The 11,822-nt window shown below is 42.9% G+C and overlaps 1 protein-coding gene across 1 annotated transcript in view; it reads left to right on the top strand.

Moving 5' to 3' along the window:
* Window positions 1–5,270: 5,270 nt before the first annotated feature.
* The window catches only part of LOC126109795 (probable cytochrome P450 304a1), a 60,832-nt gene continuing 54,280 nt past the window's right edge, over window positions 5,271–11,822 (top strand). Inside the window, exon 1 of the mRNA XM_049914852.1 lies at window positions 5,271–5,411. Within this exon, the coding sequence (XP_049770809.1) occupies window positions 5,312–5,411 (100 nt within the window). The 5' untranslated portion in view covers window positions 5,271–5,311. The remainder of the gene's footprint in view (window positions 5,412–11,822) is intronic.

The raw sequence follows: 11,822 nt of genomic DNA, 5'->3' as shown, positions 1-11,822 counted from the left end.
ATGTTTCACTTCCATACATGGCTACACTCCATACAAATACTTTCAGAAACGACTTCCTGACACTTAAATCTATACTCCATGTTAACAAATTCCTCTTCTTGAGAAACGCTTTCCTTGCCATTGCCAGTCTACATTTTATATCCTCTCTATTTCGAACATCATCGGTTATTTTACTCCCTAAATAGCAAAACTCCTTTACTACTTTAAGTGTCTCATTTCCTAATCTAATTCCCTCAGCATCACCCGACTTAATTCGACTACATTCCATTATCTTCGTTTTGCTTTTGTTGATGTTCATCTTATATCCTCCTTTCAAGACACTGTCCATTCCGTTCAACTGCTCTTGCAAGTCCTTTGCTGTCTCTGACAGAATTACACTGTCATCGGCGAACCTCAAAATTTTTACTTCTTCTCCATGAATTTTAATACCTACTCCGAATTTTTCTTTTGTTTCCTTTACTGCTTGCTCAATATACAGATTGAATAACATCGGGGAGAGGCTACAACCCTGTCTTACTCCTTTCCCAACCACTGCTTCCCTTTCATGCCCCTCGACTCTTGTAACTGCCATCTGGTTTCTGTACAAACTGTAAATAGCCTTTCGCTCCCTGTATTTTACCCCTGCCACCTTTAGAATTTGAAAGAGAGTATTCCAGTCAACATTGTCAAAAGCTTTCTCTAAGTCTACCAATGCTGTATCACTGTAGGTGTTCGAAATGGTCACCATTAACATCCCCACACAAAACGATGCCACCGAACTGCAACACGAACTACTGACAACAACGTGTTCAGTTGGATATTTGCACATGAATGTACGATGGGTTCTCGAAGTTCATCCAATGTGCGTGGCTTTTGTCGATAAACGACGACCTTTAGTGTTCCCCACAGGTAAAAGTCCAGAGGAGTTAGGTCTGGGGAACGTCGTGGATACTGCACAGCACCTCTACGGCCTATCCATCTTCCTGGTAGATTTTCGTCGAGATACGCCCTAGCACGATTTCGGTAGTGGGCTGGGGCACCATCTTGTTGAAAGTAAACTCTTCCATCTCCACACAAGTCTCGGATGGCAGGTAAAATGGATGTCTGAAGCTTCTGAAGGTACACCTCACCGGTAACTGTGCCGCCAAAGAAGAATGGCCCAATCAAGACCCGGTAAGACAACCCACACCACACATTTACTCCTGACAAATTCACTCCAGTTTCACGGGCACACTGTCTCCAGACTTCTGTGGTGAGCGAGTGAATTGTTGTAACACACGACGGGAGTTAGCTGCACTTGTTACTGTTACAGGTCGTCCAGATCGTTGTTTGTGTACATCTTTAACACAGCCTTCGGCTTCAAATTTGTCTCGAATGCGACGAATCGTTAAACGTATCGGTGGCTCTGTTTAATACTCATTTCGCCATTGCCGTTGAACCACGTTAATGTTTTCGTACTTAAAATACCACTTCAAAACTGACTTCCCTTCATCGAGTGTAAGCCTTGCGCCAGCCATGTTACTGGAGTAACTAGGTGCAACTGAGAACGAAACGCTGACTATCTGGCGACTGTCATCCGACAAAACAAAACAACGCAATACAACGCTTGTGTGGCGATTGCCGGAACTGCAAACTATTACACTACCAAAGATGAGACAACTCCGTCATTTAGTTTGCCAGTTATGGACTTTTAAACTGTGAATACTGATGTGTTGGCAGATGTGCCAACACCTTGTTGTTAGAGGAGGCCGAAATGCACGCTATAATCTAACTCAGACTGGCGTGATGTCTGGAACAGGATACGTAATGAATGCTATTAAGAAAAGTACGTAGCTGCTGGAATACTTAACTTTAATCCATCATTTGTATACAGCATTCTTGATGATACAAGTGAGACTCTCTCTAGTAATGGTTAATGGCGCCTTGCTAGGTCGTAGCCATGGACTTAGCTGAAGGCTATTCTAACTATCTCTTGGCAAATGAGAGAAAGGCTTCGTCAGTGTAGTCGCTAGCAAAGTCGTCGTACAACTGGGGCGAGTGCTAGTACGTCTCTCTAGACCTGCCGTGGTGGTGGCGCTCGGTCTGCAATTACTGACAGTGGCGACACGCGGGTCCGACATGTAGTAATGGACCGCGGCCGATTTAAAGCTACCACCTAGCAAGTGTGATGTCTGGCGGTGACACCACAAATACATTTTTTTGGACCCATCTGTAGGTATTAAAACTTCATGGATGATGCGGCATTTTTTTCACGTAACTCGGTGTTCCTGAACTCTGTGTATTTGTGTAGGTGGATACTGTCTGCGAAATATGTGGGGAATAGAGTTGGAAGCAAAGAAGTAATTAATTCATACGTCTTGTACGATGCGGCAGTTTTTCACGTATCTCAGTGACTATGACGTCATATGTCCTGAACTGTGTGTCACACAGTGATATAATTTGTAGGTACCTTTTAGCGGCCTATGTGAACTCTGTCTGTAAAATGTGTTGTGAACAGATTTAGTGGAAAAGAAATAATAAACGTAAACGTCATGCACGATGATTCTTCTCTCAGTGTTTATGACGTCATACCTCTTGAGTTGTGTCTTTTACGAGTATTAAACAGCTTATGTGGAAACTACCTGCGAAATTTTAATCAGTGGCACAGAATTACTAGATTTAAACGTCATCCATGATGTGGCAGTTTTTTCATGCATCTAGTTGTTTACCTGAACTATGATATGTAGGTAGTGACTGTTGCCTGACAGTAAGGGAAATGTGTACCAAGTTTGGTTGAAATTAGTCCAGTGGTTTAGGAGGAGATGTGAATCATACACACATACAAAGAAACACACACACACAAATTTTTGTAATATCTATGTATACTTCAGACAAAATAACATTGACTTGTGTATGGAAAAGGGAGTAATGAGTGTTTTTGTAGAGCTGGAGCAGTAATTTTACGCCCGTCCATTTCGTAAACAAGCTCTGTGGTTTGCGAGTCATACAGAGCCGACAACTGCTGCTAGAGAGCACTGCGGTCCCATATGCCACTCTGAGGCCCACCTAGCGCTATGTAGAAGCCGAACCGTTTGCCAGCGTTCGACAGCACTTACAGCTCGGCACGCACAACGTTGAAGTTCGAATGCAGTGTTCGTGTGCCGACGGCTTTACTCCTATTTTCCTCAGATTTTCGAACATGGTGTGGTGTTCGCTGTGTTGTTCAGTGGTTTGGTATTTAACTAATTTGTAATTGAAAATGACAGTGTTATTTCATTACAGTGAGTAATTACAAACAAATTTTTTTTGTCCCGGCTAAAGATTTGGTCAAGTTGCTAAAGAAATCCAAGTTAACGTTGTGTTAGAGTGTTGTCTGTAAGTTCTGTAAGTGCCGCTAAATCACAGTTCGTACAACAGATTCTATGCAACTATTGATTATGATGGAAACAGTTATCTTCAGCAAAATGATCATTAAAACCACCGAATATCAGCCGCGCACAACACTGACTATGTTACCTGAAACATTATTCTTCGCAACTCGTGCGTAATTAATTTCGGCTCCATACATCAGCAAGAAAAAGTTTGTTATACGGATCGTGCTATGAGCAATGTTTTTAAAGAACCAATCTGATTCGAATTATTTTCATTAAAATGAGTTCATAACCACCACTACACATTTTATTTTTACACATTTTATTACCTTCGGCATTTATGTCTGCAGAGTTGCGTAATTTGAATTTGCCACTGAGATAATTGTTAAGATGGCGGCAGACAATTGACAGAGACTTTCTATTGTTAGAGCGAATTTCCTTTTAACAGGATAAGTATTCGAATTAAATGCTGATTAAACTTTGCTTTTATATTGTACACTATTTAGACTAATTTTCATCGAGCAAAATGCGATACAAATCGCATGATCAATGGCTGCGCTCCTTTCAGCGGAAAGAAATAATTAAGACAAATAATGCTTATTGGGAGAGGAATTAGAGTTATAAATAATTATTCGCACATATTTATAGTAATAAAGAACTCTATTCTCAAGTAATAATTAACAAATAATTACAATTTGTTAACAGACCTCATTTTGGTGTGCGTCTTGCGTCCGCAACCCACAAAAGCCATCCAAAAAAAGGTAAAAACAAAGGAAGACAAAACGCAGATCATAAAAGGAATTTACAGTTATCATTGTCTTTGTACGATACGCATCGATATGTCCAATTACATCATAAAATATTATATAGATAATTAATATTTATCATCGTTTTATTTCAGTTTTTTCATATGTCGGATAGATAATGTTTATAACTGTTAGAGGCATAATTTCCTCTCGTCGCGCCGGCCGGAGTGGCCGAGCGGTTCTAGGCGCTACAGTTTGGAATCGCGCTACGGTCGCAGGTTCGAATCCTGCCTCGGGCATGGATGTGTGTGATGTCCTTCGGTTAGTTAGGTTTAATTAGTTCTAAGTTCTAGGCGACTGATGACCTCAGAAGTTACGTCGCATAGTGCTCAGAGCCATTTGAGCCATCGTCTGGTCGCACTGTAGGTAAAATTTATCTCGTGGATGTTACAATGGCCTATGGAACGAACAATTGAATAACTAAATAACTACGCACATGTCGCGAGAGGAACAGGGAATATGGGAAGTTATGCGTTAAGTACCCTCCGCTACACATCGGCGGCTAACTCGTAGATTTAGAAGACGTAGATGCAGAAGTGTAGATTCTAGCTGCAGAACTCCGCGTCATATGGAGATAAAGAAATCCATACGAGAGTAAGAGACTGTGCGAAGCTATTTCAGCTCGCAGAAGACGTAAATAGCTTTCGCTTGTGACGTGAGCTGATGTTGAGATATCATGTGACTTCTGTCCCGTGTTTACCTTTCGTTCGAACAATACACCAGCTGTGCCTGCATATACTGCACGCGATGACGTGAAGGTCGCCGGGATGTGCAGTGTTCCAGGTGTGTGCTTACTCATCAGAGATAGCAAGGTGAGTCGCGAGCCATGCAAAGCAAGGATGAGAAAGGAGAGCGATTTTTACTGTCGCGCTGCAGGCGTCCTTTCTGCAGAAATGACAGCCTCGCTTCCTCCAGAACTGCTGCGTGTGATGACGTAGGCATCGTCTAGAGATGCTGCTACTCCAGATGTGTGTTTACTCATCATAGGTAGCGAGATAGGTCTTATTGGGAGGGGGCAGGGAGGGAGGTTGAGTGGGTGGTGGTGGGGGTACGATACGGGTAGGGGGAAGGGCGACGGAGGAATATTCGCCTTTAAAACCGCTCGCCCAGCTGCTGCTGTGTTGTGTTGCGTCGGAGTATCTCGCAGGAGTGTACCGTACAGTGTGCTTGCTGGCCATGGCGATTGCCGGACTCCTGCTCGCTGTCTTAGCTGTGGGTCTGCTCGCTTACTACGTCATCAAGGCGGCCTATGACAAGCCTCCCAACTTCCCACCAGGTACGTACGCAGCCGCACCGCGGTGGATTACTCTTTAATAGGTGGTCCTAAGCTTAACAATTGGGAAAATGAGGTTTGTTCCGAAACACAGCCGAAATTAGATGGGAAATGTATAGCTGCTGCAGAGTATGACAGCCTCCCTCTCTATCTAAATTTGAATAAAAATATTATTATTTCGTTTCGTTATCTAGAACCGCTAGCTTTGGGGTTTATTGTTGTGGTCTTTAGCCCAAACAATGCAGCTCTCCACGCTACTCTTTGCTGTACTAGCATCTTTTTCTTCGAATATCTGCTGCAGTCCCTACATCTGAAGCTGTTCACTGCATTCCACCATTGTTCCCCCTCTGCAGTATTTACACTCTAGTGTTAAATAGATGAATTCGATATGGACACATCTGCGGTCAAGAGTGTACACAATGCAAGTCTGTTATTCCTAAGAAAAGTTTATGTCTCTGCAAACCTTATATTATCAAACGGTCTCTCACAACACCGGAGATAAAAATAGAACAGATGTTACTCGGTTTTCTAAGTAAATTAAATATTGTTATATAGAATCTTAGTTATGAAAATATGGCTTTATAAGGGGCGGGCGGTCCAAACTTTTGCGTTTGGGAGCTTTGCCCCAGCATTAATGCAAAGCAGTACAACTCCGATGCGGATATACACTACTGGCCATTAAAATTGCTACACCAGGAAGATGACGTGCTACAGACGCGAAATTTAACCTACAGGAAGAAGATGCTGTGATATGCAAATTATTAGCTTTTCAGAGCATTCACACAAGGTTGGCGCCGGTGGTGACACCTACAACGTGCTGATATGAGGAAAGTTTTCGACCGATTTCTCATACACAAACAGCAGTTGACCTGCGTTGCCTGGTGAAACGTTGTTGTGATGCCTCGTGTAAGGAGGAGAAATGCGTACCATCCCGTTTCCGACTTTGATAAAGGTCGGATTGTAGCCTTTCGTGATTGCGGTTTATCGCATCGCGACATTGCTGCTCGCGTTGGTCGAGATCCAATGACTGTTAGCAGAATATGGAATCGGTGGGTTCAGGAGCCGTGCTGGATCCCAACGGCCTCGTATCACTAGCAGCCAAGATGGCAGGCATCTTATCCGCATGGCTGTGACGGATCGTGCAGCCACGTCTCGATCCCTGAGTCAACAGATGAGGAGGTTTGCACGACAACAACAATGTACACGAACAGTTCGACGACGTTTGCAACAGCATGGACTATCAACTCGGAGACCATGGCTGCGGTTAGCCTTGACGCTGCATCACAGTCAGGAGCGCCTGCGATTGTGTACTCAACGACGAACCTGAGTGCACGAATGGCAAAACGTCATTTTTTCGGATGAATCCAGGTTGTGTTTCCAGCGTCACGATGGTCGCATCCGTGTTTGGCGACATCGCGGTGAACGCACATTGGAAGCGTGTATTTGTCATCGCCATAGTGGCGTATCACCCGGCGTGATGGTATGGGGTGCCATTGGTTACACGTCTCGGTCACCTCTTGTTCGCACTGATGGCACTTTGAACGGTGGACGTTACATTTCAGGTGTGTTACGACGCGTGGCTCTACCCTTCATTCGATCCCTGCGAAATCCTACATCTCAGCAGGATAATGCACGTCCGCATGTTGCAGGTCCTGTACGGGCCTTTCTGGACACAGAAAATGTTCGACTGCTGCCCTGGCCAGCGCATTCTCCAGATCTCTCACCAATTGAAAACGTCTGATCAATGGTGGCCGAGAAACTGGCTCGTCACAATACGCCAGACACTACTCTTGATGAGCTGTGGTATCGTGTTGAAGCTGCATGGGCAGCTGTACCTGTACACACCATCCAAGCTCTGTTTGACTCAATGCCCAGGCGTATCGAGGCCGTTATTACGGCCAGAGGTAGTTGTTCTGGGTACTGATTTCTCAGGATCTATGCACCCAAATTGCTTGAAAATGTAATCACATGTCAGTTCTAGTATAATACATTTGTCCAATGAATACCCGTTTATCATCTGCATTTCTTCTTGGTGTAGCAATTTTAATGGCCAGTAGTGTATATAAGTACGAACATGTAGGCAAGGTTTCAGTGTAACATTCGTGTCTTCCCGACATGTGTGCTGCAAATGAGGAAACGTTTACTATGCGACGTTATTACGAAATGCGTCCAGATAGGACCGACGTGCTGTTATTCTTTTCTTGGCTTCTGAAGGACAAACATCGCAAGACAGCCATCGGAGAATGAATTTGTATGGGGCAGAATGTCTGTCGAAAACCACTGCTGTGGAAAATTACGACCGAGGTGGTCCTGCTTCCTGATGAGGTGCCTCTCCATATCGCAAATGGTTCGTAGAAGTTACGCCAACTCAAGTGGCAGACATTCGAGCGCTCGCCCTATAATCCTCATATCTCCCTACGCGACTATCACAACTTCGATCCCTTAAAAATGATCCCGAAGGGTCGACGATTCTTCGAGGATGTGCAGCAAGCAGTTACGGAATTCTTCACACAGCTTGACACGGCGTTTTACCAAACGGGTATCTTAAACCTGGTACGTCTGTGCGATTATTACTTTAATGCTCACGGCGATTCTGCCTGATTGGCATACCCAATACGGTGTGTGCGGCCTTCGATCAGAAACTTTTCTGACGCCCCTTATATCATTTCCTTTGTTAACAGTACACGTAGTCTTGCTAGAGGAAAAAATTTGGACCATTTCGAAAACATTATGATTTTAAGCTGCGAGGTGCATTCAAGTTCTAAGGCCTACGATTTTTTTTCTCCGGACTGGAAAGAGATAGAAACATGCGCATTGTTTTAAAATGAGGCCGTGTTCATTGTCAATACGTCCCAGAGATAGCAGCACCGTACGGCAGATGGAATTTTACCGCCAGCGGCGAGAATGAGAACTGTTTTAAATACTAAAAATGGCGACGTTTTCCTTACTTGAACAGCGTGCAATCATTCGTTCTCTGAATTTGCGTGGTGTGAAATCAATTGAAATTCATCGACAGTTGAAGGAGAGATGTGGTGATGGAGTTATGGATGTGTCGAAAGTGCGTTCGTGGGTGCGACAGTTTAATGAAGGCAGAACATCGTGTGGCAACAAACCGAAACAACCTCGGGCTCGCACAAGCCGTTCTGACGACATGATCGAGAATGTGGAGAGAATTGTTTTGGGGGATCGCCGAATGACTGTTGAACAGATCGCCTCCAGAGTTGGCATTTCTGTGGGTTCTGTGCACACAATCCTGCACGACGACCTGAAAATGCGAAAAGTGTCATCCAGGTGGGTGCCACGAATGCTGACGGACGAGCACACGCCTCCCCGTGTGGCATGTTGCCGAGCAATGTTGACGCACAACGACAGCACGAATGGGACTTTCTTTTCGTCGGTTGTTACAATGGATGAGACGTGGATGCCATTTTTCAATCCAGAAACAAAGCGCCATTCAGCTCAATGGAAGCACACAGATTCACCGCCACCAAAAAAATTTCGCCAGTGCTGAAAAAATGATGGTGTCCATGTTCTGGGACAGCGATGGCGTAATCCTTACCCATTGCGTTCCAAAGGGCACTACGGTAACAGGTGCATCCTACGAAAATGTTTTGAAGAACAAATTCCTTCCTGTACTGCAACAAAAACGACCGGGAAGGGCTGCGCGTGTGCTGTTTCACCGAGACAACGCACTCGCACATCGAGCTAACGTTACGCAACAGTTTCTTCGTGATAACAACTTTGAAGTGATTCCTCATGCTCCCTACTCACCTGACCTGGTTTCTAGTGACTTTTGGCTTTTTCCAACAATGAAAGACACTCTCCGTGGCCGCACATTCACCAGCCGTGCTGCAATTGCCTCAGCGATTTTCCAGTGGTCAAAACAGACTCCTAAAGAAGCCTTCGCCGCTGCCATGGAATCATGGCGTCAGCGTTGTGAAAAATGTGTACGTCTGCAGGACGATTACGTCGAGAAGTAACGCCAGTTTCATCGATTTCGGGTGAGTAGTTAATTAGAGAAAAAATCGGAGGCCTTAGAACTTGAATGCACCTCGTACTTCCCTTAAAGCCGTGACTTCTTCGGTGCTTGTCAATTATTTTGACAGTACAAAAATATAGGTGGAACGTTGGTATTAACATCAACACGAATCAGTTGTTTTTTTGCAAATGTCATCTACGATACAATGTAATTGTTACTTACTTCGATTAATCTTCACTCCAACAAGTCTGGTGGAAACAAAGTTTTCCTGGACTCTCCGTCACTTGCGCTTTATAGTGAGATACCAATATCATACAGTATACATCATTTTTGTAATTCGAATTTTCGTTAATTATGTGTTTCTTGAATTTCAGTGTTGTTTCCATGTTTTGGTAACCCTGGAGGATATTTACGAGTTGCGGTCTATAAGAGATTAGATTGTGAATCACTGCAGTTTACTTGCGAGGTGTGGCCAATAAGAGATTAGATTACGAATCACTGCGCATCTAATTGCTTCGCTATGTATTAGTATTGTTTAATTACGTTGTTTTAATCATATTAGAAGATATTGGCTTGTTATTAAACATTGCTAATTGAAATAGATTAAGTCTTTATCAGAATCCCACATAGCATGGTGAAGGTTGTCATTCCAATTACAAGCCTTAATGTCTAACACATAGCGTAAAAATATCGACTACGTTTCTCAATACCTACACGGTCGAGGTTTGGGTCTTGGCCACCCATCTTACCATAAAGTGAAAAGATCGATATCATGCGGAAAGTGCTACACCATGTATCGACCCCTTCTTTTAGTCAAGCCGCGCCATAAATTTCTTTCTTCCCGATCCGATTCATTAATCCGCTCATCAGTTATTTGCTGTACCTATGTAACCATTATCATTCTTTGGTGGCATCGCATTTCGAAAACTTCTACTGTCTTCTTGTCTGAACCGTTTATCGTTCACGTTTTACTTCCGTATAACGTTACACTGCAGACGAATAGTTTCAGGAAAGAATTCCTAATAAATTTATAGTCAATAATTTTCTTGCTATTGCCAGCCTGCACTTTACATCGTCCATTCTTCGAACATCAGCAGCAATTTTGCTGTCGAAATAGCAGAACTTTAATGCCTCATTTCCTAATCTAGTTTCCACAGGACCACCTGATTTAATTCGACTGCATTTCATTACTTCTGTCTTCCTTTGGTGACGTTCATCTTATAACATCATTTCAAGATACTGTCCACTCTCTTCTACTTTCATACAAGTCTATTGCCGTCTCTGACAGAATTAGAATTTCATAGACAAAAATTAAAGATTTGTGTTTCTTCTTTCTGAACTTTAATTCCCTTTCCACTATTATCCTTGGTCTTCTTCACAGCTTCTTCTCTGTATTAACAATATTGGGGCTGGACTACAACCCTATCTCACTTTCTTATCAGCTACTACTTCCGATTTACGCCCTTCGTTCTTAAAACTGTTGCTCAGTTCCTGAACAAATAGCAGGTACATTTCGCTACTTGTATTTTATTCCGGCTACCTACAGCAGCTGAAAGAGTGGATACCATTTAACATATACTTAAGGGGTAACACCATTGTAAAAGAGAGATTTCCAGACTTTTTTTTGTAGGAAGAAAAAGTGACAGAGAAATAATATTTGGGGTAGTTATTGCGCAAATGTTTAAGTATACTACAAAGAAAGTATCGTAAAATATAAAAAATCTGCGACACTGCAGCAATTCTGTCAAGGCATGTTCAATTTGATGCAATCGGCGGCACACACTATAACTGGTGAGACTTTGAATCAGAAAAAAGGAAAAAAGACTGTTTGTAAGCTACATGCGTATAGCTAGTGAACCACATAGGGTAGTTTAGAAATATTTATTTTTCTGCAATTTTCGAGTGTTTGTTCAAAGTCGTCCAATTTTCACCGGAAAAGAACAGTCAGTGTTTACTAAATATTGTTTAAATTTACCTAATCGAAAATTCCCTATGTGGTTCACTTTTAAATGTGATTTCAAATTTGTGGTTAAATTATGAAATAAAAACATTGAAAATTGTTGGAGTTATACAGCGTGTGGTTTTGAAAAATTATATTCCGAGAAGAACGTGTTTGAAGTTCTGAAATGTGCTATTGGCATGAACAGATGAAGCAATTCTAGTTTTAGAAAAACTTTTACTAGTCATCCGCTATTCTAGGACTGGCTTGTGGTACTGTTGTCGTTCCGGCCGAAACAATATCCAGTAGTTTATCGTATAACGGTTGAAATATCGGTCGAGGCAATTCCATGAAGGCACAAGACTGTATAATTTCATTTAGCCCCACTCCAGACGGGCGCATTGCTACGACGATTCGACAGTTGATTTCATATACGTTCCGTTCAGACTTATTACTTGATAAACAACTTGTGAACGATTTGGACAAGCAACCATTA

The sequence above is a fragment of the Schistocerca cancellata genome, chromosome 12, assembly GCF_023864275.1.
Source record: "Schistocerca cancellata isolate TAMUIC-IGC-003103 chromosome 12, iqSchCanc2.1, whole genome shotgun sequence".
Classification (NCBI taxonomy): Eukaryota; Metazoa; Arthropoda; class Insecta; order Orthoptera; family Acrididae; genus Schistocerca; species Schistocerca cancellata.
The sequence above is the reverse complement of the archived record's forward strand: the minus strand, read 5'-3'. Positions and strand labels throughout refer to the sequence as shown.